The following is a 22,608-nucleotide window of genomic DNA, read 5'->3' on the forward strand; positions in this document are numbered from 1 at the left end:
GGAGCGGACAAGACTCGCAAGACGAGGGCAAGGCTCGATCGCAAGTCTCCAAGAACGCCCTTACAACTTGCCAATACAAACAGGTTAAGCTGTAGCAGTCTGTAGTCCTCGTAGTGCGCAAAGCGGAGCGAAAGCAGCGACGAGGACGACGAGTTGCGACGTTGCGAAGGCCAGGAGGGCGGAGAACGGAGAATCCCTCTCTGCAACGACCAGACGACCAAAGTCTCGGGTTCAGTGATACACGCCGCTGTTTCTACACTCATCGGATGCGCAGCGCGCCAAAGTCCTTCTGCGGGACAGGCGGAGGGATGTCCTCCTCCTCGTCGTCGCTCCTCCGCGCGTCGACTGTCGCTCGGCTCCCGACCGCACCTGTTCGGCCGGTCGTCTCTCGCCGCTCGACTTCGACTGCAATACCGTCGCCGAGCGAGAGGACCGACATCGGTCGAACGTCTTGTCGCTGCTGGGCGTACTCGCGCCGCCGTGACCAGCTGTGCACACATGTGAGATCAGCACCGAGGACTTCTTGCGGCAAAGGGAGAGTAGACGCACGTCCACCGCCTCTGCTGCGCCGCCCCCTCCTCCCAATCATTCTTCTCAAAGCACATCGGCAAATCCAACTTGCACTTGTCCCCTCTCCGCTTCATATTCTCGAACCTCTTGGCGCCCGCCTCGTATTCCTCCTGATCAAGCAACGAGAACGCATCGGGTGCTCGAGGGTCGCGGTGCGCGATGTCGGGGTTGCCGGCGATCGAGGAGGCGGACTGCAGGGCGGAGCGGAAGTCGAAGGGAATGGCGGAGGTTGGCGGACGGACGTGCTTGAGGAGGAAGGCTTGCATCATGTTGATGACCGAGGGAGCGTGCGTGATGGCGAGGAGGTGAGGGCCGTCTATTTTCGCGCGCGAAACCGTCGTCAGCGGAGGGTGCTCGGCGCGTCGAAGCGAGTTGAGCCCACCTGGGACGGTGTGGAACTGCAAGCCTTGCGATCCAGTAAAGTGCTTGACTGTATCCGCCACATCTTCGACAGGGAAGCACAAGTCCTGCTCGCCCTGCAAGATCAAGATCGGCTGTCGGAGCTTGGCGAGGGTATCGGGCGTCAGGCGGGGATGCTGCGCGTGGCGAGATCGTTAGTACTGTTTCTGAGCGTGCGAAGGAGAGGCAGCGGTACATACTCGGTGGTTTGGTGTCGAGGACATCCAGATGTATTCGGGCTTGTACGGGTTGTAGAGCTGTGCAGTTCTCAACATGATCAGTATCTTCTCAGCCGAGACGTGAGCGAACGAGACGCACCCGCACGACAGCCGAGAGGACCGCATCCCAAGCCTCCTCGAACCCCTCTTCCTTCGTCAGCAAGAACTGCCCGACCGCGCCCATACACTCATTCTGCCACACCTCCTCGTCGTCCGGGTTAGACCACTGCTCATCCACTTCCTCGAACGCCTTGATGTTCCGCGGCGGCTGGAAGAGGCCTGTTGCGCCGACGAGCGAGAGGGAGAGTACTTGGCGCGGGAAGAGGACGGCGAGTTTCAATGCGGCTGCGAAGGCTTCCCCTCCTGCGCCGAAAACGTGTGAGGGAGGCAGGTTGAGCGCTTCCTGCGATGTTGCGAACGCAGACGAAGAAGGTCAGCTTCTCAGAACAGATGGAGACCCGCAAGATGCAGTCCCGCGGCGCACCATTGTGAACGCTGCGCAGGTGCTGTGCGGTCAGCGCAGGATCGAGAGCGTACACGGCGATGAACCGCAACGCACCCAGGTCTGCAGCGCCGCAGAAGTAGTCGTATGTCGGCCGCACTCCGCCTCGCGTCCGCCCGTGTCCCCGCAACTCGACACAGCAGACGCTGAAGTCCCGCTTGAAAGCCTCGACATACGGCCCGAGGAACGTCGCGTTGGTCCAGGACGGAGCGATGAGGAGGAGGCTGGGTTTGGTCGCATCGTGGGCGCCAGAGGCTGTGTGGAACTCATAGTAGACCGACACGTCGCCGGGGATTCTGACGTGCGGCATGGTGGGCGGATACGTGTAAGCAGCAGAGCGGGAGAAGTCAAGCGGGGATGCAGCGCGTGAGGACAACAGGAGGTCAAGCGGGCAAGAGGAGCACTCGCTCCGCGCGAGGCAGTGACGGTGGGGCGAAGCAGCGTTGCCGGGCAGTCGAGGCCCGCTTCTGGGTCCGCACAATCGAGCGAGACGTGATGCGAGAGGCGATCGCCCCTTCTCCGTTCGGCAGGCGCATATCTTGGCCTCGACGCTCTTCCTCCCGTCGATGCCAGCGCGCGGTATTGACAGAGCCGTATCGAGCAGGATGCGGCGTATCAAGGCCACAATAGCGAGGCGCGGCGATCCCGAGACCATCAAGATCACAGTCGCCGCACATCGCGAGCCTCTTGGGAATGGCCGCAGGCGGTCTGATGGAATGGACAGTTGGCAGGGTATCGTAGAGATGCTACATGCGCGTGAAAGGCAGTCAGAAGACAAGCGAAGACGTCGAGGCTGGATCACCCGCTGAAGAGCAGGCTCGCCGCGACTTCTGCGTTTCCTCCTGCGGCTTCAAGCAGGCTGATTGCCTGCGCCCGCGTCGCGCCGAGTCCGACGAGACTCTGGACAGCCTCTTCGGTGATGCCGTTCGGGAGGCCAGTCGAGGATGCTGGCTGAGCGGCCGAAGAGGGTGCGGCAGAAGGGGAGGACGAGCGGACGCGCTTCGGGTCGGGCGAGGCGTTGGGAGACTGGCCGAGGGTGCGGCCGGAACCAGGGAAGGACGATCCGGTTGTCGGGGCGGCGGAGCTGGTCGAAGGTGCCGAAGGACCGGCAGCGGCGCTGGCGTTGCTGAGGGACGAGTCGACGGTTCCGACCGGAACGGGGTTGCCGTTGCTATGGCGAGAAAGGGAACGTCAGGAGACTGTTGATGGACACATCGAACGAGGAAAGCGCACGCATCAAGCTCGTACTCCTGCAGCTCGCCCTTCGGGAGCTCGTGTTCGGGGAGGAAGGGAACCTTGCGGTCCTGGATGACGAGCGCGTCCTGCCGCAGGTCGATGCAACACTGGTGGCGCTTGAGCATGTCAAGGCCGAACAGCAAGTCGACGCTCTTGCTCTGCGTACTCGGGATGATCAGTTCCGCAGGTCGAGCGCGAAAAGGAAAGCAGTCGCGACGCACCTCGAGGATGGTGAAGCTGCACTGGAGAAACAGGTCGGCCATCTTGAGCTGCGCGCTGTGCACACGTCCCAGGATCTTGCCCGTGCCGACGCCTTGAGCCATGCCCGCGAAGCGAGTGTCGATCAGGCGCATGATGCCGCAGCGTTCCGCGCACGACGGCGACACTGAAGGGCGCCCGTCGTCAGCAAGGATTCAGGAATTGTGGGGCGTCGAGGAAGCGACTCACTGATCGTCCTTTGCGCGCCCGAGTCGACGAACGCCTTGACCGGCACTCCGTTGACCTCGACGTTGATGTAGAGCATGTGGACTTGGCCGAACCTGCCGCAAATCGCAGCGTCAGGACATGCACATTGCGCAGAGATCGAGAGGAAACGCACGACTCGGGCATGTCCTCCATCGCTTGCTCCATGTTTTCCAGCACGCGCTCCTGCCTGATCGCCTCCTCGATCTTCTTCTGCGCCTCGACGTCGAACGGGTCCGCTTCGAGCAGCTGCATCTCGCGCTCGCGTTGGAGACGGGCGGACTCTTGCATCGCCGCAAGCTGGCCGAGGAGGTCGCGGAAACGGGCTGGGTCGTTCTGCGCTGCATCGGCAAGCTCCGGGTTCGTCTGCAAGACAACGCGTACGTCAGTAGGTTTTATATGACATGCGCCAGCGCGACGCACCCTGCGCAAGTCTGCCATGACCTGCGGGTTGCCCAAGACCTGCCGCCTCATAGTTTCTGCATCCTGAGCAATATTCCTGCGGACCAATTGAGGACGTGAGACGTGGCTTTATGCTGTAGGTAGAGGAGAGCGTACCGTCCAGCCACATGCGCTTGCTGACTCGAAGCAGGATCATTGCTCTTCTGCCGCAGCAGGAGCATGTCGTTCTCTTTGACGCCGTACGACTGCGCCACTCGAGCTTCAAGTTAGCCGTCAACTTTGGCGCCCAGAAGAATGGCACGCACGTCAAGCGAGTCCTTCAGTCCAGTCAATTGTCGGCCATTGTGGAAGACGAGCTGGTCATCGACCGGGATGCTCGACTGAGTGGCAGACAGAGCGTCAGCGTTACCTCTGAGTACGGAAGAACAGTCCCGACTACTCACATCCGCCTCGAGCAGCGCCATCAGATTCTCCAGCTCCATGTCAAGTCCCACATCGACCGAGAACGTCGCCCCGTCTTCCGTTGCGACTGTGAGAAGGACCATGCTGGGTAGTGAGGGAGCTTTGGATCTGTCTATAAGCGCGGCGAGCCCGTCTGTGCGTGCGATGGGTACTTGACGCTGAGAGGTGTGTGGGGCGGACGGGGCGTCGAAGGGCGGGCGTGGGAAGGCGTGCGGGCGAGTGGCAGGTGCGAGGGCAGCAAGGAGAGCAGAGGAAACTGTCTCGCAAGCGGTCAAGCCGAGTCGAGCTGACAAAGAGCGTCGCAAGCGTCGAAGGTCAAGGACTCGTCGAGGTTGACATGTCCGCTCGCTCGCTCGTTTTGCTTTTTCAGCGTTGCGCAAGTCGAAGGAGACATAGCAAAACTGCCGGGTACACTGCGGAACTCCTCTACAGCGTCTTGGTCTTTGCCGCGACTCGGAGACTGCGCGCGATTTGCTGGTAGAACATGACGGCAAGGAGAGTTCTGCGGCAGTCCGAGCGGTAAGTGAACTTGACCGAGCGTGTAGAAGAGAGCGACGCACGGGAAGACGATCCAGGCGCCGTTCGGAATGGCGTAAAGGACGAGCCAGTCGCGCGGAGTGTTGTGGCCGCTGTTGGCGGACGAGGTTAGCTCATTTGAACGTAGGAGGTGTAGAAGTGACTTACGTGCTGCCCCATCCAGATTGCTGCGGATTGGAGGAATGCGGTCAGTCAAGGGGAAAGACGGAGAAGTGGAAGTCTGGCGGGTGAGCCAAACGCACCTGGTCGACGAGCCAGTACAACACCGTCTTCGATGCCGTCATGACCGTCGCCGTAAAGCCCACGAGGACGGCGACAGGGCTTTCTCGCGCCGAGAGGAGCAAGTAGAGAATGTTGAGCGCCGACTCGGCGATGTTCATGATTGCTGCGCAACAAAGACGGCCTCAAAAGCGTCAGTCCGAAAGTACTACTTACACAGCCATGTGAAGTCTCACACTGCGCGCTGGTGAAGCCCTCCCTGGTCTCAAACGCCTTCAATCCATCTGCAAGGAACCCAAAGTCAGCGCGCCGTCAGGTCGGCTCGGCTCGCCTAGACTTACAGACGAGATCCGTCTTGGCGTACAGCTCGTACGGCTTCCAGAACCAGAAGAGGTCGCCGCCTGGCATCGTCCGAGGTCTGCGAGGAGAAAGGCGGACGAGGGGTTAGCAATTTGCGCCTCCCTCGCATCCCCTGCAGCCTGAGCACCGTGTTCTCACAGTCAACAGGAACTTGCACGTACCGAAGGAGGACGTAGCCCGTGTCCCACGCAACAAGCAGAGTCGACACAACGAACCAGACCGCAACCCAGGCGGGCGGGCGATAGACGGGCGGCTGCTGGACCTTGAGCGTGGCAGGCATGTGTCCGAGATGCTGTGCAGTCGTTCCCCGGGCTTGGCGAGACGAGAATGCAAGGGAGGATTCGGTCGGAGTTGGGTGAGCGATGAGAGCTGTGGAACGGCGACAAGGGCGTGCGGGCTGGTCTGAAGGTTCTGTGCTCGTCGAGTAGGAGTATAGAGTGCCTTTGAGCGTGTAGCTGTACCGTACGAAGAGCGATGCGTGAGGAGACGAGGTCGAACCATCTCGCGGACCAGCAAGTGGAAGTGGGGAGGTCAGCGAAACAGCTCGATGAGGCTGAGAAAGCTCGCTCAAAGCACTTGTGTCCATACGCTCGTCACTGCCACGACGACCGGAAGCCGAAACAAGCGGTTGCGATTGTCAGACGGACAGGACTTGGTACAGCTGAGCCAGAAAGGGTGACTTGCAGGGGTGCGAGGGTATTGCTGAACGGTGGGAGGTGTATGTAGTGGTGGAGGGATAGAGGGACGAAACGGCGGACGGGGCGGAGTCGGAAGGGAACGAACGAGGCGAAACCGAACGGGATGTCGCCTCCTCACACCTTCTCGCGCAGGCGGTCGAGGTTAGACACCAGCTCGGCGCGCTCGTCCTCGTCGACAGTCTCGTCCTCGAGAACCGACGCCTGGATGTCGTCCAGCAACATCCGCCAAACTTCGCCGCGCGTCGTGCCGAAAAAGTGTGAGAGCTTGTGCGCCTGCTTAACGGCGCGGTGGCTCTGTGCTGAGGCAGATCGCGTCATGACGGGGGCGTCCTGGGTATGGAACGATTCGGCCTCGTCCCCCGAAAGGGAAGGGTCGAACAGGGCGGCATGGGGCGTCGACAAGTCGTCCTCAGACGAAGAAGCGTAGGCGCGCACGACCTCGTCCAGGGCGGCAGGATCGCGTTCCATGGCGTAAGATAGCGAGGCAATGCTCTGACGGAGCGAGTTGACTGTACTGCGGGTCTGAGCACGAGAGAGAGGAGCATTGGGCGGAGGCTTGGGCGCCCAGCCGCCCGCGGTCGCATGGGGCGAGAACGGCGAGTATGAAGCAGTGATGTCGGAGACTGAGCGCCGGTGTCGGAAGGTGTGAAGGGGTCGATGAGGGTGCGAGGAGGAGGTTGGAGGCGCAGGAGCAAGGTAAAGCGAAGGCGGCGGGAGGTCGCCGAAGAGCTGTCCGGTCGGAAGGGGGTCAGTTGAGCTTATGGAGCGACGCAAGAAGTTGTCAGCGCACATTTTCAAGCTTCCTCGCCTTGGTGAGGGCATCGACAGCCGATCCTGCCGTCCGAACCGTGTCCCCGCCATCGACCTGGTCCGTCGGCGCCGTCCATTGCGGCTGAACATAGTCCCAGCCAACGTTCCCGCCCTCGCCTGGTTTGTCGGACGAAGCGTGCCCATGATGTCCACCGAAGCCAAGCCTGCCCTTGAGCCTGCCTCCCATGCCGCCTTTGCTCCTTGACCTCGTCATCGTCGCACCTCCAATCTCAGTCTTGGACGCCTCCAGAGCGCCCTGTTGCTTGCCGACCACAAGCTGCGCCGGTACTCGCTCGCCCAGCAAGCGCGTCACCTTCTCCAGCTTCTTCCTGCGTTCCTCCCTCAAGCGCTGCTGCTCTTCGCGCTCGAGCGTGCTCGGCCTGCGAGGCTCGGCAGAGAAGTAGGCGTATTCGGGCGAGGTCATTGACGAGAAGGAGGATGAGCGGCGAGAGGGCGAGGAGGACGATCGCTGCATCCGAGGAGCGGTCGGGAAGGTTGGCGAGCGGGGCGAGGCGAGAGGCGAGGCCGAACCGGTCGAGCCTCGTGCTGAAGCTGCGAGGTGGATCGACGAGTGCGAGGACGAGTTCGAGAGGAGCGAGGGTCGGCGGTACGCGCCGAAGGAGTAGCCGGGCGTGGGTCCAGCCCAACCGGCAGTTGGCGGAGCGAGCGAATCCCGGCGCCCGCCTTGTGCAGAGTTCGCAAACTCCTGACGTGCGAAGGTCGCGGTCGTCGGGCTAACCTCAGACTGGCCGCTCGTCGACGTACGTGCCTCCACCAGCACCTTCCTCGCCGCATCCTCGTGGAAGCTAGCGCCGAAGAACCCCTCGAGCTTCTTGCTCCGCCTGACGAGTTCGCGCTTCTGGTTGGCGCTCAACGCGTTCTTGTTCAGCGGAGGAGGCGGCGCAGCGCGGCGAGATCGTTCAGGGACCGTGCCGAGGTGCTGGTCGAGCGACGAGTCGAGCGAAGAACGGCGAGGCGAGAGGGGAGGCCGGTTGCTCGAAGCAGAGTGAGGCAGAGCAGGTGCGAGATCGGCGAAGGGTTTCTCGGAGTCGTCGGTGATCTTGACGTCCGCGACAGCATCTGCGAGCATCGGCTCGCCCTCGATGGCCGGCTCGAGGGCGGGCTCGAGCGTGTCCTTCGAGCGGCGAGCGAGCAGCGGGGCAGTCGATGACCTAGAGACCATCCGGCTGTGACGAGAAGTCGCGTCGTTCGAACCCGCCGACTCGTACGACGTCTCCCTCGTGCGGCTGACGGGCGGTGCGATCGGGGCTGGGTCGCCTCGGATGGTCGACGAGCTGGACAATCCGAACGACGAGGTCGGTGTCGTGGTGCTCCTCCAGCGTTTCGGAGTGGACGTCGACGCCGGCGGGTCGGACCGGTTGCAGCCCTTCTGAAAGTTGTTGCCCAACAGCCACTCGAGCTTCTTGTCCTTCCTCGCGATCGACTCTTGCGCCTCGCGAATGCCGGTTGCGATGCTGCGAGTATCGGCGTCTTCGTCCTCTGACGCGTCTGAAGCGACGGCACTGACGGACGATGTAGCTGCGCCGGAGGAAGGGTAGATCCGCTTGATGCGCTCGTCGTCCTGCGAGTCTTGCGCGTACCAGACTTTCCCTTCCTCGACTACGTCGTGCACCCCGAAGGACTTGGAAGAGACGTAGTGGCCGAGGATGGTCGAGAGCGTACGACGTGACGCGTCGGAACGTTTAATAGCGGGCGAGGTGAGGGAGCCGGTGAGGCTGGACATGGTCGACGAGGGGAGGGGCGGAGGAAGAGTCGAAGAGGGGAGCCGGTTCACAAGCACGTTGGCCGCTAGCTGAGAGGAGGGGGGCGAGGCAGACGGTTGTGGGAGAGTGGACGTGTTGAGGGAATCGAGGCCGACGTCAACGAGCGAGAGGAGCGACTCCCGCGCCGGCCGTGCGCAGGAGCAGACGTCGTGCAGGAGTGCTCCAGAGTTCGACGGTGGCGCTAGCGGTGGCTGAAGTACAGGGGATTCCGCGGACTGAGGCTGGCCCAGGTACTGCGGACGAACAAGTCAACCCCTGTGACCGTCTGAAGAGGCGAGCGGGACGTACAACGGCGGTCAGGTACTTTGTCCGAGTCTTCCATTCAGCAGACGTTGCGTCAGCTCCTGCAGACCCGCTCACGCCTCCCTCGTTCGTGCCTCCTAACGCCGTTCGTACGCCCTCCACGTCCTGACCCGTGGCCAGGCCACCCGCGGCGCGTTTGTCTGTCTCCTTCTCCGTTTCCTGCTCCCCTTCACCGCCCAGCAGTCGCCCCCCTGCCACTGTCTGCACTTGAAGCCAGGCGACGACCTCCAGGAGGAGGAGGAAAGCCGCCAACTCCTGCAACTCTGCCTGTCCACCATGCGCAGCCTTGTCCAGGAAATACCGTGCACAGTCGAGGCGCTCGTCTGGGTCGAACAGGGTGTTTGGCGAGAAGCTGGCCATGCTGGCCGATCCTCGCGAAGGGTGAGAGGGAGACGGGGAGTGACGGTGTGAGCGGGTATGGGAGCAGTCGGGTATCTCAGATAGACCTCGTTTAGACAGCTTTGGCAGTCCAGCGATTCCTCTCGAGCTGTGAGAGGCGGAGGCAACTCGAAGCGATGAGGCGAACAATGGAGACGCGCCCTTGTCCCCCGACGACGACAGCTGCACGCGCTTGAAGAGCTGTATCGCTGCCAGACAGACCTGCTAGGGAGCCACGACAATCGCCAGCACGACAAGCGCTCCTCGCCGCCTTCACTCGCCGCCTCTCGCACCCTCCCCACTTCTCATCAGCGACACGCCTTTCACCGTCCACACCGCGTCTGATTGAGCTGGGAAAGGTTTCACAGGTACGTCTGAGCTTGTTCGGGCTTTCTACGGCAGCGGGAGTGCACCGCTGACGAGTCGTCGCTCGTTCCCACCCGACCACCCCTCCTCTTGCCGACGACTCGTGTACGCCGACAGCTCGCCATGGAGGACTACGAATCGGCTCTGTTCATTTCTCGGGATGTCTACGTCTATCAGGTGCGTTCGAGTCTGAGTTTCTTCGTCTCGTTCTTCAGGAGGGTCAAACCTCGAGGGCCGTGCGGATTGCTCTTGGCATCGTCAGCGTGGCAGAAGTGGCTGGACTGACTGCACTTTTGATTCGTGCTGGTGACCTTGGCTGGGTGGACGAGGCGGACGAGCATTGTTCCGGCTCTCGAGGACATCGCTTGACATCGCACTCTCCTCCACAGATCCCGCCTCGAACGAGTAATGCGGGTTACAGGGCTGCAGAATGGGGCGAGATGTGGGTCTCCTGCCTCCTTGTTGCTGCGGTGTCGCTGGCAGGCGTTGCTCGGCCGGTCAAGAGGACCGCGCGACCCCGCTTCGCACACCCGCAGGCCCGGCCTGCGTTGGAAGACGCAATGCAGCCCGCATGCTCATCTTTTTCGTACACAGGACGGAGCCTATGTGGCGAGGTCGCTTGCGAGTCATCGAGAAAGGTTCAGAAGTGCCGACAAAGTGCTTCATCAACCTCGAGGATAAGGATTCCGGTCAGTTCCGCCTGACGGCCACTGTCTTGAATCAACACATGCTTACACAGTCACTCGGTCCTCGAACAGGCGAGCTCTTCGCCCAAGCGCCCTACAAGCCGACAAAACAGAACCCGAACGGCGGATGCGAAGCCGTCCTCGACTCGTCGCGCTACTTCGTCTTGACCGTCATCGACGCTGGCTCGGGTCAGAAGGCGTACATCGGAATGGGCTTCCCGGAGCGAACGGAGAGCTTCGACTTCAACGTCGCGTGCGTCTGCGGTGCTCCGCTCACCCCTCTTGACGCGTTACGCGAATATGCGCGTCGCTGAACTTACGCTTCGACCCGCTGACAACTGCTCGTCGTCCTTTTTCTCGCAATCACAGCTTGCAAGACTGGACCAAGCGGCAGACGCCGCCCAAACTCGTGCCCGACGCTCCTTCCTCCTCATCCTCATCTTCCTCCACGCCCTCGGCTCCCGCCCAGCCCTCTCGCGACTTCTCGCTCAAAGCTGGCGAGACAATCTCAATCAAGCTTGGCGGCATGTCAACAAAGAAGAAGGCGGACAAGCCGGCGAACGGTGCGGGCGGTGGACTCGGCGGCTTCATGCTGCCTCCCCCACCGCCACCACCTTCGCGAGGACGGTAGAGCGTCACTCTACAGTGCGTACACAGACAATGCATTCTCTTTCATGCCTTGTCTCGCCCGTTTCGCCGCACGTGACTGCTCAAGATCGCCAGAGCACCTCGACGCTCTCAACCTTCCGCCGTACTTCCCCGCCGGACGTCCGCTTTGCTTCGCGCTCGCCCCGCTTCCCAGTTGCTACAGTACGATGCTCTCCCTCTCCCCCTCTCTCTCCCTCTCTCCCTCTCCCCCTCTCTATCTCCCTCTCTCCCTTTCTCCCTCTCTTCACTCACTTCGCTTTGTGTCGCGGCCGACACTGGTCTTGCCTCTCGTCCGACTTCCTCTACACCAGCTCTTCAACCGACGGCCTCACCGCTCGCTCTCAGCGCACTCGTGATGGACTTCGAGCAACGCAAAGAGTGGCTTCTCTCGGTGCTTGACCGGTACGAGAATGACTATCCCTCATGGACGACGGAACCCAATAAGTGCGCCCCGCACCATCGGCTCGCCGTCTCGGCTCACATGTGGACTATGCTGATGCGTCTCTATCCAGCGCCGACCCTTTCCAACACAACCACGCCTTCGACTTTCGCTCGCGGGACGGGAAACACTTCGCTTGGGGCCTTACGTCCGAAGAGCACTTTCCGCCCGGCGTCGAGCCAAAGATGCACCATAACGACTTCAACGTGACGCTCGACGCCCCGAAACCGTGGGACTTGATGACGGGCAAGATGCAACGTTGGACCGAAATCGACGTCCCAACCGGCGGCGGCCAGACCTTTGTCGGGTTCGAGATCGAGGCGTATTGGTACGATACCGCGAACGGTGCGTGCGATTCATTCTCGACACAAGGTATAGCTGATCGGCGTGCGACGTGCAGGCGATGGCTACGTCGAAACCCGCACGCGGGACCGACTCAAGATTCATTTCGAGACGCGGTTCGGATTCGGCTGTGACTGGCGTGTGCGAGTCTACTGGGTGGAAAAGTACTGGTGGGGCGTTTTCTGAGGCGGGTCTTTTGTAGCGTCCTCTCGCTCTTTCCGGTTCTTTGTACGGTTTTCAGCTGTGTTGCCATGTACTCTCGCGATCCATACGGCCGCACTGACCGTAGAGCGCGAGATGCTGGCGGAAAGACCTTGCGGACAGGCTTGACGGCGGTCTCTCTTCGGCCGCCCACTGCTCGTCGGTTGTGACGCTTGCCAAGCTCTTGCAGCCGTACACCGCAGCTTTCTTGTGCTTCGCAGACGACCCGCAGCGAGCTACACGTTTGGCAAAGGCTTCATCGCTTCCGTCTCCCTCCTCGAAGTGAACCGGTCACAACCGCACCACACAGCGCATCGCTGCCCGTCCGATCGCCCTGAACAGTATCTACAACCCGTCAATCAGCGTTTACAGGCACCACAAGCCAGCTAGAGCGCGTGCCAGCCCTCGCGATCTTCATCAGTGAGTGGGTCTTTCTCGCTTCCCGCGCTTTTGCGAGGCACGAGAAGCACTGGTCTGACCGCTCAAACACCTGCAGAAGGACGCGCATCACGCTCGCTGCTTCGCCCACAGATCCCGCCTACCCTCGCCCTCCTCCTCCACTCCTGCGCAACCCTCTTCCTTCCTTCCACCGTCAAGAACACCCGCCAATGGACGTCACTGCAGCAGGTGCTCAGCTCTCCCGCGCCGACGCTCTCCTCGACGCCTTCCACGGCTTCCGCACCGAACTCGACGCCCATTACGCCCAGCGAGAACGGATCGTCAAGCTCTCGCGCGACGTTACAGCGCTCTCGAAGCAGCTCATCTTTGCCCTGCATCGAATCGGAGGCGGGAGAAGCAGGAAGCAGGTGTTCAAGGAGGTCGAGGGCAAGATGGCGGATCTGAGGGTGTTGTTCGAGAAGTTGCAGGGCGAGGTGCAGGGCGCAGACTTCTGGAGGTACACTGCGGGTGTCTGTCTCCTTGAGAAATCTATCAAGCTGACGAGCTCGCTTCCGCAGGTACCAGCGGAGCGTCAGCCCCGGCATCCAGGAATACGTGCGCTGCTCTTTCCTGTCCGTTCGTCTGAACTTCGTTGACTTCGTCCGTCTCGCAGCTCGAGGGCTTCACCTTCTACTACTACCTCCAGCACCACTCCTTGCCGACTCTCGAAGAAGCGCAGGCTTCGCTCGTTCCGCCAACACCTCAACCTGCCGCATCCGCCTCCGTTCCCACTTCCGCTCCTACCAACGAACTCTCAGACACCGCCGCTACCGATCAGCCCGTCGAAGCCGCACCCTACTTCCGCGTCACGATTGACGACTACCTCGGCGGCGTGGCAGACCTGACGGGCGAGTTGATGCGGTTGGCGATCGCTTCCGTCGGGAAGAACCTGAGTGACTCGCTCGCCGGAGGTGACGGAGGAGGCGACTTTGCCAGCATTGACAAGATCGGAAGGCTGGTCAGGGAGATCAAGGGCGGTCAGTCGCCATTCTTTCGCCCTCCGTCGTTGCTGAACTGCCCACTTACGCGCATTCGCTTTCAGAGATGGATCCGCTTGCGCCGTACGCGTATTGGCTGCCGAAGAAGCTGCAGGTGCTTGACCAGTCGCTTGGCAAGATCGAGAACGGTGCGTTCGCCGTCTCGCTTCTCTCTCCCTTCTTCACTCGGCTCGCCAAGGCTGATCATCTTGTTTCTGCAGCCTCGTACAACCTCCGCATCCGCGGCGCCGAGTACAAGGACTCGCCGGCCATGCTGCAGGCCCTCGCGCGACGGATGGCCGAGGGAGGAGGCGAGCGACGAGGAGGCGAGGAGGTCGAGGCGAGTGCTTGAAACGCTTGACAGCTTGGCACCGCGAAGAAGCCCTGTCCGAGCGAGAGATAGCGTGGGAGGCTCATCGAGGAAAGATTGCCAGCAATAACAACGTGCACTTGCAGGCAGGTACCAAAGGAGTGTGACTGTCTATGAGGAAGAGACGGCGTAGGGGATAAGGGGTGAAAGCGTTCGTCTAGGCGAGGATCGCGGCAGAGCCGACGAGGACCACTGCGAGGAGGCTGCGCGGGAACAGGTCAGTTTCGTGGCACTTAGAATTGGAAGGAAAGAGACGGCACGAGGTCTTGACGACGGCGTTGATGCCTGCTCCGCTGCCAGCGCCCGAGCCGGCAGAAGCCCTGTTCAAGGATCTCGTTTAGCGAACTCTCCAGCAAGAAAGAAGAGTTTGCGATCTCACGAAGCGGAAGGACTGCTGTTGGTCGAGTTAGCAGATCCACTAATCGACGCGGCGGCAGCGCCGGCCTGCGAGGCAGTCTGCGAAGCAGCCGACGCAGCGGACTTGATCATGCTCGAGGCCGATGTGGACGCTGCCTTGGTGGCCGCCGACGCATGCGACGAGCCCGATGCACCAGACGAAGCCGACGAGTCCGACGAGCCGGACGAGCCAGACGAACCGGACAAGCTTCGTGAATGAAATGGGTCAGGACAGCTCGCCTGGCGAGGGGAAGAATGGCTCACCAAGAGGTGCTCGTTCCCTGCGCGACAGTGATGGCGGCAGACGAGATGGTGTTGCCGTTCGCGTCGGTAATCCACAGCGTAACACTCGTGCCCTCAGCGACGTCGACCGGCTTCCAGGACACGCTTCCTGACTTGTCCGAGACGTCGCCCAAGTTCTCGAGGATCGAAGACTGGTCCTTCGATGGGCGAGCGACGATGGTGCAGGGAGTGTTGGGGCAGGTGTAGGTGAAGGCGGCGGGCTGGCACGAGTAGATCTGGGAGGGGGTGTTGACGCGAAGGTCTTGCGCGGCTGCGAGCGAGGCGAGCGAAAGGATTGCGGCGGCGGTGAGAGCGAAGCGGGCCATGACGTATAAATGACTGTGAGCGAGTCTCGGGGGAGTGTGAGCCTGAGGAGAAGAGAAGAGGGAAAAGAGAGGAAGGGAGGAGCGAGCGAGGACAGGAGCCGAGCTGGAGGACGTCGCTCGCGGCCCAAGCGAGCTTACACCGCGTAAATTCACCTTCAATGACCATTGTAGCAAGCTTCGTCGGCGCTCGAACAGTCATAAGCCGGCCGTATTGCACCGTCGCCGTGAAGCGGCGGAATCACGGCGTCGCCCGCTGAAGCAAGCGGATTGCCCGAGTCCTCAGCACCGCAGGGAATGAGTGGAAGCGGTCTCAACCCGCAGGCAACGAAGAAAGGGTGTCGAGGCGAGGAAGAGACGGAGCGGGAGGCGGACGAGCAGGTCGACGTCCCGCCATGCCCTCGTCCAGCAGCTGCTATGAACAGAGACAGACTGCCTGCTGTAACTCATCTCTAAGACCCCCGAGAACCAACCAGCACCCTCCCAACACCGCTTGTCGTAGCGAACTACCGCCTCGTCCATTCTCATCAGCTCGAGGTTCAACCGGCACGCAGCGGCGTCCAAACAAATCACTGGGCAGAGCATGGGCTCAAGCAGGTCGCAGGAGAAGCATAGCGGTCACGGCAGGCGAAGCAGAGGCGACAGACCCGCACCTCCCTTCGGCTCTCCTCGTCCAGCCAGCCTCCCCTGCCCTTTCCGTCGAATGGCATCTCTTCTCGAACGCATGTCGCCCCAGCTTTAATTTGGAGGCGAAGCTAGGAGGGCAGCCCGATATGCTTCGACTGCGGAACACGAATGGCTGGACTTGCGATTCGCTTGTCGCTTCACGTCCCCGAGCGATCCTGCCCTCACTGGGTCTCCCTCTCCTCCTCTGCATGCTCCCGCTTGTCTGCTCTGATTGAGACTGGCTGTTCATGAGCAGCATCGGCCTCTCCACATTCTTTCCGGCTGATGCGGCCGTGCCCTCACGACTGATCCTCCGCCTTACGGAGGTCAACGTCGCCTCCCTGGCTGTCGCCTGCTTCTTGTTCGTGAGTGACGCATCCGCCAACTCTCCCTCCCGACGCTTTCGACTGACCATCACCCGCACCAGGACCTCGTTCTCCGAGAAGCGCGGCACTACTGGAAGAGGGCCTGGCGGCACGACACCTGGTTCTGGCGACTAGCGGTGCCGTACATGGTGTTCTGCTGTGGAGCGGATCTCGGGCTGTTCGCGGCCGCTGCGGGTGTCGGACTGCGGGATCTACAGTCAGGAGGGTACTCGCGAGACACGCTCGACTACATCTATGTGCGTAAGCCGTCTCCCTTTTCTGTGTCGAGTGGAATGAAGCTGACTCACTTAGGCATGCAGATCGTGTCGAAGTTCACGCTCTGGAGCTCGGGCATGCTGGCGGAAGCGTTCTTCGTCCTGCGAGTCTGGATGGTGCGCTCCGCTCGCGCTGATACTCCAAGCAACTAGCTGACCCTCCGCTCTTCCAGATAGTGCAAGACCGTCGACTAAAGCCTATCGTCTGGGTTCTGTACTTCATCACCTCTGCGCCCTTCGCCACCGCTTTCTGCCTCTTCCTCCTCTCCAAGTATCACGACTTCCGATACGGGCTTCCTGCTCGCATCATGGATCTCATTGGAGGGTGGTGCAACCTCGCCTTCGCCGGCTACACGTCCTGCATCCTCGGTTACCGCCTGTATGAGCAGCGAAAACGCGAATACCGGTTCGCTCGCTTTCTTCTCTAGTCCTGTCTCTCGAATGCTTACCTACCCATTCTCCACAGCTCGCAAGACTCGTTGATCGAGATCTTCCGCGGCGCCTTGATGACAAGCGCCCTTATCGCTTTCACCTCGCTCGGCGGAGCGATCGCCGCCTGCTTCGTCCACGATCCGGCGAACTACATGATTTCCGCCTTCTTCTTCAACATATATCCGCAACTCGCGGCCGCATCATGCATCTTTGCCCTCCACCAGCGGCAAACCTTGCGCGGCAGATCTCGGTACGAGGAAGGCGGGTATGGAGGTGGCGTCGTAGTGCGGAGCGTGAGGGAGCGCAAGGAGTCGATACGGACGGACGATCCGAGCGAATGGCGTGCGGACAGAGTGTCGATGGGACCGAAGGTCGTCGAGATCGAAGAGCGTGCGTCGGCTGTCGCGCTTCGTCCTCTCGTCTCTCAAGCTGATCACGCTTACCCTCTTTGCTCGCTTTCTTCCGCGTATACAGCGGACATGCGAGCGCTTCGAAGAGGCTCGAAGCTCGGCGGAGAGGTCAGCTTTTACGACGTCGCGCTCGACTGCGAGGCATTCGAGCGAGTCAAGCCGCAGATCTCTCGAACAGGTGCGGTTCCCTCGCTTCGTCTTGCGTGCGCTCGCTGACCTCGTTCGTAAGCAGGTACGGTAAGCGTTATGGTGCATACAACGGTCGAGATCGAGGAGGACGAGCCGGACGAGCGAGATCGGGACACTCGCTTTGGCCGAGAGCGACAACACGAGCAGGTGTAGAACGTATCGTATCCGGCTATTTATCTGTTGTCGTAAAGCATTCATCCCATTCACTGCCTTTCGCTTGACTGAGGGATGAGCAGGTTGTGCGAGTCGAAGACGCGAGCTTACAACGAGAAAAGACGTCAAGGATGGCGGCAACACTTTATTACGTGCACCTGACAAGCCCGTCAAGGGCATATACGTGGTCGTCTTACGAATCCGAGATAAGGGAAACAGGAGAGAGAAAGGGAGGGGGGCGACTTTCAACCGGCTAGTACACGAACGTCTTGCTGAGCGGGAGCGTCGAGCTGTCGGTGCCGACGCTGACCTTGTACGTGCCCTTCGGGATCGTCCAGCCTTGGCGCTTGACGTCCCAGACGGCGAGGTCCTTGTTGCGGAGCTCGAAGGTGACGGTCGCCGAGTGGCCCGGCTTGAGGTGCACCTTGTCGAAGCCGCGGAGCGAGTGAGCGGGCATCTTGCGAGGCGTCGACAAGGGGAAGGTGAGGTAGAGCTGCGAAAAAGGGCGTCAACGCTGTGATGCCTTGTCGGCGAGAAAAGCGAGACGAACCTGCGGAACCTCGGCACCTGCGACCTTGCCCGTGTTGTGTACCTTGACGCGAGCGGTGTAGACGACGTCGTACAGGCCCGAGACAGCCTTGCCCTCGACGAAGAGGCGCTCGTTCGTCTCGCGGACGGCAGCCTTGCGGTGCTTGGGCGTGCGAGAGATGGCGAGGTCGGAAAGGGAGAAGCTGTGTAGAGGCAGAACGTGAGCAGGAGTTGCTTGGATCAGGGAACTGCACTTACGAGGTGTAGGTCATTCCGAAGCCGTAGGGGTAGAGAGGTTTGATGCCCTTCTGCTCGAAGTGCTGCAGGCAAGGTTCGTCAGTATTGCCAAGCTCGTTCGCACGGAAGGGCGCACCTTGTAGTCGAGGAAGACGCCCTCGCTGAATTTGGCGACCGGGTTCGACTTGATCGGACCGTCGTATTTGTTGACAGGGTAGTCCGAAACCTTCTTGGCGAGCGTGAAGGGCAGCTTGCCGCTCGGACTGACATCGCCGAAGAGGACCGACGCGATGGCGGTGCCAGCTTCGGTGGTCGGGAAGTAGGTGTAGAGGATGGCGGTGATGTTGGCGTGCGAAGCCCAGTCCATCGCGACGGGTCCGGGCGCGCTGACGACGATGATGACGTCCTTGTGGCGGGCCGCGATGTACTTGATCATCTCGTCGGCGCCGTTCGAGAGCTGCGAGCCTTCCTGTCAGCGTGGGAGAAAAGTAAAAGCGCAGGGGAAACGACGACGCACCTTGAGACTCGCATCGCGGTCGTAGCCTTCCATGGCCATCGTGCTGGCGAAGATGACGACCTGGCCGGAGCTCGAGATCTTTGCGTCGAGGAACTTGGTCGCGAACCCGAAACCGAGGTCGATGCCGGCGGAGGTGTCGCTGCGAGGCGAGTGAGGCGTCAATGCGGTGTCGCTGTCGAAGAGCTGACGCAAAACCTTACCTCGAGTAGTACCAGTCGACGTAAGTGGGCGGGTCCTGCTTGCGAGCTCGCTGGGAGATGGCGGTAAGCGGGTCGACAACGTAAGGAGCGGGCGAGCCGCCGGATCCCAGGCCATTCGTGATCGTGCCGTTGTAGTCGTTGGTCGGCAGAGCGAAGAAGGCGGAGGCGCTGTGGGAGCGAACTTGTCAGATTGCGGAAGAGAACTGAGGGAAGCTGGACGGAAACGCACAAGTTGCTCGTGATGCCGTACGGGCCCGGGACCGCCTGCGGTCCAACAACTGTACGTGAAAAGAGGTCAGCAGCGCGTACAGGTGAGTGAAAGGGACGAGCAGCGCGTCAAGGATGGACGAGGGGACGAGCGGAACGCACCGAGGATGTCGGTAGGCTTCTCGAGCGGCAGACCACGCTTGTCCTTCTCCGTGCGAGCGTTCTTGAGAAGCGTGATCGACTCCTCGGCAATGTCGAGCACGACCTGGGTCGACTTCTTGTTCAGGATCTTGCGCTGGATGTTAACGGACGGAAGCGTCTTCTGGTCGAGGGCGAAGTAAGGAGTGAGCATACGGACGATCTTGTCGTCGATGATGTCCTTCGGCAAGGTGCCGTTCTTGATGTACGCGCCGAGAGCAGCGCCAAAGATATTCGAGGTCGGACCGCCTCCTTCGACGAAGTCGAGCCCGTTCTTGGCGGCCTCGACGGTGTCGTAGGCGGCACCCCAGTCGGAGACGACAGCGCTGTGCGCGTTGAGCTCGACTTTCAGAAGGTCGATGAGCGCATGGCGCGACTCGCTGGCAAGCGTGCCGTTGAGTTTGTTGTAACTCGACATGATGTGGCCAGCGCCAGCCCTCACACCCTCAGCGAACGGCCAGAGGTACGTCTCGTGAACCGTAGCGTCGTCGATGACCGAATTGATGGTGGTGTCCTTGTTCGAAGGGAAGTAGCCGCCTGCGACGCCGATGCGGAGGTACTCTTGCTCGTCTGTACGTGCCAATCATCAGCGAGATCCCGTGAGGAAGAGAAGAAAGCGAACGTACTGCCAAAGTAGTGCTTGATCATTCCGCTCACGCCGTTTTTCTGGAAGGCCTCGACGCTGAGGCCAGTCGCAATGCCCGACATGTACGGATCGACTCCGAACCCTTCCCAGGTCCTGCCGTCGAAGACGGAGCGTCCCATCGGGCCCGCAACAATTGCCATGGGGATGTGAGCTCCAACGAGCGAGAACTCGTGGCCCATCGCGTCGGCACGGCGGGAGATTAGGTCCCGAGACCAGGTCGCGATGGTGGTGACGCCGGCGGGAAACTGGGTCGAGTAGCGGGAGTTGACGCCTGAAGGAGGCAGGAGGAAGGTCAGTTGCGGTTCCCTCGAAACGAGTGAGGCGACGAAAACGCACCGGTCGGCGTGTCGGCGAAGCACAGCATCGGCACCTTGCCCTCAATCGGGCGGGTCTGACCGGAGCATCCGGTCGAAGAAGTGATCCAAAGGTCGGTAAAGTTGACCTTTTGCTCGAGCGACATGCCGGCGACGACAGCCTTTGCCTTCTCGAATCCTTTGATCCACTTCTCGTCGGTGAAGCCGTGAGCGGTGAGAGTTCCGATCTTGCTGGCATGGGCTGAGGAGGCGGCGTTGGCCGTGGAGGCATTGAGGTAGGCGAAAAGAGCGACGAGAACGAGCGTGAATGGTGGGGACATGGTGTGCGAGGATAGCACGCGAAATGCGGATAGAGAGAAGGAGAAGGAGAAGGAGAAGGAGAAGCAGCGTCGCAGAAGTCGTCGGGAGAAGCAGAACCTCCTCTCCTGAAAGGCGGCTCCGGCGCCGAAAGTCCAGGGAGGTCCGCGCGATCAGATTGCGCTGAGCCACGCATGGCGACCACGCGGTCAAGTTGTTGAGGAGCTCGCCGCCCAGATGCAGCGCTGTGATTCGTCGGGAAGACGGCGAGGAGGTGAGGAGGCGCCGACACCCAGGTCAGGAGGCGCGAGCGGCGAACCGGTGGAAAGCTCGCGAGTTGCTGCGAGCGAAACGTGACGACAGGAACGAAGGCGCGGCGGAATAACAGTCGAGCCGGCGGAAAGGAGCGAGGGAGAGGAGGCGGACGATGGCGAGCAAATGGCGAGCGAGACTTCGCAACGTGCTGACGGCGCCAGGCGTAGGTGTCTAAAGGACGCGTTGCGATCCCGTTTTAGTGGCGCCTGCGAAGGGGGAGGAATCCCCAACAGTGTGTGCGAAGAGGCAAAGGGAACGAGTGGGTAAAAAAGAAGGGGAGAACCGATGCGGAAAGGAGAAACAGCAGCTACAGCATGAGGAGAACCGGGAGAAGGAGAGGGAGCTCAACCGCTTAGAGCTTGACCTCCTTCAAGCCGTCCTTCCACTGTGTGCGGCGGGCAGGGTCAGCGAGGCGGTTAGGGAGAAGGTGAGAGAGTGGAAACGCACAAAGACCATGTAAGGGGTAACACCGTCCTCGCGGTAGTTCATGAGGGCTGTACGAGCGTGGTGAGATCAGTAGCGCGCAAGAAAGAGCGGAGAGTCGAAACGCAGACGCACCGACCATACCGTCGGGGTTCATCGACTCGCCGGTGAAGAACTGCCAGTCGCCAAACGAGCCGAGGACCCTGCGTACAAATGCTCGTCAGTATGGCACGTAGAGTCGGAACAAAGGAAGCGAGACGCACTTCTTGGCGAAGCCAGCAGCGCCCTTCTCGAAGGCGGGGATGCGGTCAGGGTTGGACTCCTGGAGGTGAGCCTTGACAGCCTTCATGTAGCCCTTGAGGTAGGTCATGTACCTGCGAATTGCACTGGGTCAGTGGAACGCCAAGTGAGGGAAAGACGAACGCGGACGCACGACTTCTTGTCAAACGAGGTCTCGGTCAGGCGGAACGAGTGGACAACGTTGTTAACACGCTGCTCGCCCTCCTCGAGGGCCTCCTCAGCCTCCTCAGCCGAACTGCGCACGCAGCGAAGCAAGGTCAGTCCGATCTGCCTTGGCCAACGCAAGTGGGGAGAGGACGGGACGCACGCGTTGGCACCGATGTTGACCTCGCCCTCCTTGATGGTGATCATGGCGCAGTCGGCCTCGTAGACGACATCGTCAACCTCCTTGAGCTGCGCGAGACGGAGACGAAGGTCAATATCGGGAACGAACGTGCAGGCGAAGGTCGCTCGAAGGGTGCGCATGCGGGCTCGCCGAGAGCCTGGAAGTCCGCCTTGATGCCTCGCATCGGCTGCTCCTGCCTGCAAACCTCCTGGCAGGCCGCCCGCCACATGCGCAGACTGCCACGCCTCGCCGCAAGTTCCGGCTCACGCTCCTCCTCGACGACACCTCGAGTGCTCGTCGCAGCTGGACAGAAAGACGCTCGGGTGTGCAGACTCACGTCGTATGCGTCCGAGATGAGCTCGTCGTTGGTGATGGCGTCGGTGTAGAGAAGCATGGCTGTGCGAGGTGTTGGCGGGACGAGGGAACGGCGGGACGAGACGGGGCGGCGCGGCGTAAGTTCGTGGACCTCGCTGTGATACTCGTGAGTAGTCTGGGCGCACCTGTAGCTGTGCTGGTGCTGTGAGGGACGAGACAGGAGCGCAAGCTGTTGAGCGAGGTGAGCTTGGGACTTGGTCGCGCTCACGGCCTCGAACGGGTCGCCGTGTCTCGCCTCACACGCCACCTGGCGCTTAGCTGGTAGTACGGCTGGACTCGCAGACGTTACTTTCATTACTGCAGGCGCAAGTACGACCCCGCCAGAGCGGGTCGCGGTGGAAAGCCACCCTCGAGCAAGCGACGACACATGCCTGCGCTCTACCACTCTGCTTCACACCCGCTGGACTGCTCTGCTGAGCGCGTGTGCT

At 61.2% G+C, this 22,608-nt stretch overlaps 11 protein-coding genes across 11 annotated transcripts; 4 read left to right on the top strand and 7 right to left on the bottom strand.

Annotated features, from left to right (window-relative positions):
• Positions 1–259: 259 nt before the first annotated feature.
• On the bottom strand, positions 260–1,999 carry RHTO_07324 (alpha/beta fold family hydrolase; the record flags this gene model as incomplete). The annotated part of the gene is made up of 7 exons (XM_016420982.1): positions 260–488; positions 550–886; positions 953–1,106; positions 1,170–1,226; positions 1,288–1,590; positions 1,672–1,682; positions 1,747–1,999. 7 exons carry the CDS (start codon positions 1,997–1,999, stop codon positions 260–262), a joined length of 1,344 nt encoding a protein of 447 aa, XP_016274709.1.
• A 488-nt stretch (positions 2,000–2,487) lies between these two features.
• On the bottom strand, positions 2,488–4,334 carry RHTO_07325 (DNA damage-inducible v-SNARE binding protein Ddi1; the record flags this gene model as incomplete). Its single annotated transcript, XM_016420983.1, has 9 exons — positions 2,488–2,860; positions 2,923–3,083; positions 3,147–3,310; positions 3,373–3,464; positions 3,524–3,753; positions 3,811–3,886; positions 3,946–4,034; positions 4,095–4,169; positions 4,233–4,334. 9 exons carry the CDS (start codon positions 4,332–4,334, stop codon positions 2,488–2,490), a joined length of 1,362 nt encoding a protein of 453 aa, XP_016274710.1.
• Positions 4,335–4,677: 343 nt separating this feature from the next.
• RHTO_07326 (protein of Emopamil-binding family) lies at positions 4,678–5,647 on the bottom strand (the record flags this gene model as incomplete). Its single annotated transcript, XM_016420984.1, has 7 exons — positions 4,678–4,753; positions 4,812–4,880; positions 4,936–4,955; positions 5,031–5,173; positions 5,244–5,291; positions 5,349–5,425; positions 5,529–5,647. 7 exons carry the CDS (start codon positions 5,645–5,647, stop codon positions 4,678–4,680), a joined length of 552 nt encoding a protein of 183 aa, XP_016274711.1.
• A 532-nt stretch (positions 5,648–6,179) lies between these two features.
• Positions 6,180–9,322, bottom strand: RHTO_07327 (uncharacterized protein; the record flags this gene model as incomplete). The annotated part of the gene is made up of 3 exons (XM_016420985.1): positions 6,180–6,794; positions 6,856–8,892; positions 8,948–9,322. The coding sequence occupies 3 exons, from the start codon at positions 9,320–9,322 to the stop codon at positions 6,180–6,182; spliced, it is 3,027 nt and encodes a 1,008-aa protein (XP_016274712.1).
• Positions 9,323–9,829: 507 nt separating this feature from the next.
• RHTO_07328 (adaptin ear-binding coat-associated protein 2) lies at positions 9,830–11,023 on the top strand (the record flags this gene model as incomplete). The annotated part of the gene is made up of 5 exons (XM_016420986.1): positions 9,830–9,883; positions 10,096–10,148; positions 10,301–10,395; positions 10,465–10,645; positions 10,762–11,023. 5 exons carry the CDS (start codon positions 9,830–9,832, stop codon positions 11,021–11,023), a joined length of 645 nt encoding a protein of 214 aa, XP_016274713.1.
• A 372-nt stretch (positions 11,024–11,395) lies between these two features.
• RHTO_07329 (uncharacterized protein) lies at positions 11,396–12,007 on the top strand (the record flags this gene model as incomplete). The annotated part of the gene is made up of 3 exons (XM_016420987.1): positions 11,396–11,484; positions 11,553–11,824; positions 11,880–12,007. The coding sequence occupies 3 exons, from the start codon at positions 11,396–11,398 to the stop codon at positions 12,005–12,007; spliced, it is 489 nt and encodes a 162-aa protein (XP_016274714.1).
• A 623-nt stretch (positions 12,008–12,630) lies between these two features.
• Positions 12,631–13,789, top strand: RHTO_07330 (translin-associated factor X; the record flags this gene model as incomplete). Its single annotated transcript, XM_016420988.1, has 5 exons — positions 12,631–12,917; positions 12,979–13,015; positions 13,074–13,437; positions 13,503–13,586; positions 13,659–13,789. 5 exons carry the CDS (start codon positions 12,631–12,633, stop codon positions 13,787–13,789), a joined length of 903 nt encoding a protein of 300 aa, XP_016274715.1.
• A 175-nt stretch (positions 13,790–13,964) lies between these two features.
• Positions 13,965–14,811, bottom strand: RHTO_07331 (uncharacterized protein; the record flags this gene model as incomplete). The annotated part of the gene is made up of 4 exons (XM_016420989.1): positions 13,965–14,010; positions 14,068–14,127; positions 14,187–14,411; positions 14,468–14,811. The coding sequence occupies 4 exons, from the start codon at positions 14,809–14,811 to the stop codon at positions 13,965–13,967; spliced, it is 675 nt and encodes a 224-aa protein (XP_016274716.1).
• A 911-nt stretch (positions 14,812–15,722) lies between these two features.
• RHTO_07332 (uncharacterized protein) lies at positions 15,723–17,298 on the top strand (the record flags this gene model as incomplete). The annotated part of the gene is made up of 7 exons (XM_016420990.1): positions 15,723–15,839; positions 15,902–16,096; positions 16,160–16,231; positions 16,288–16,520; positions 16,581–16,936; positions 17,021–17,134; positions 17,189–17,298. The coding sequence occupies 7 exons, from the start codon at positions 15,723–15,725 to the stop codon at positions 17,296–17,298; spliced, it is 1,197 nt and encodes a 398-aa protein (XP_016274717.1).
• A 253-nt stretch (positions 17,299–17,551) lies between these two features.
• On the bottom strand, positions 17,552–20,465 carry RHTO_07333 (beta-glucosidase, glycoside hydrolase family 3 protein; the record flags this gene model as incomplete). Its single annotated transcript, XM_016420991.1, has 10 exons — positions 17,552–17,791; positions 17,849–18,029; positions 18,085–18,146; positions 18,200–18,520; positions 18,581–18,719; positions 18,781–18,948; positions 19,010–19,058; positions 19,150–19,755; positions 19,812–20,102; positions 20,168–20,465. 10 exons carry the CDS (start codon positions 20,463–20,465, stop codon positions 17,552–17,554), a joined length of 2,355 nt encoding a protein of 784 aa, XP_016274718.1.
• A 661-nt stretch (positions 20,466–21,126) lies between these two features.
• On the bottom strand, positions 21,127–22,199 carry RHTO_07334 (translationally controlled tumor protein-like protein; the record flags this gene model as incomplete). The annotated part of the gene is made up of 6 exons (XM_016420992.1): positions 21,127–21,251; positions 21,316–21,383; positions 21,444–21,554; positions 21,614–21,715; positions 21,788–21,873; positions 22,143–22,199. The coding sequence occupies 6 exons, from the start codon at positions 22,197–22,199 to the stop codon at positions 21,127–21,129; spliced, it is 549 nt and encodes a 182-aa protein (XP_016274719.1).
• Between the last annotated feature and the right edge of the window lie 409 nt (positions 22,200–22,608).

Source organism: Rhodotorula toruloides (assembly GCF_000320785.1).
Source record: "Rhodotorula toruloides NP11 unplaced genomic scaffold Scaffold6, whole genome shotgun sequence".
Classification (NCBI taxonomy): Eukaryota; Fungi; Basidiomycota; class Microbotryomycetes; order Sporidiobolales; family Sporidiobolaceae; genus Rhodotorula; species Rhodotorula toruloides.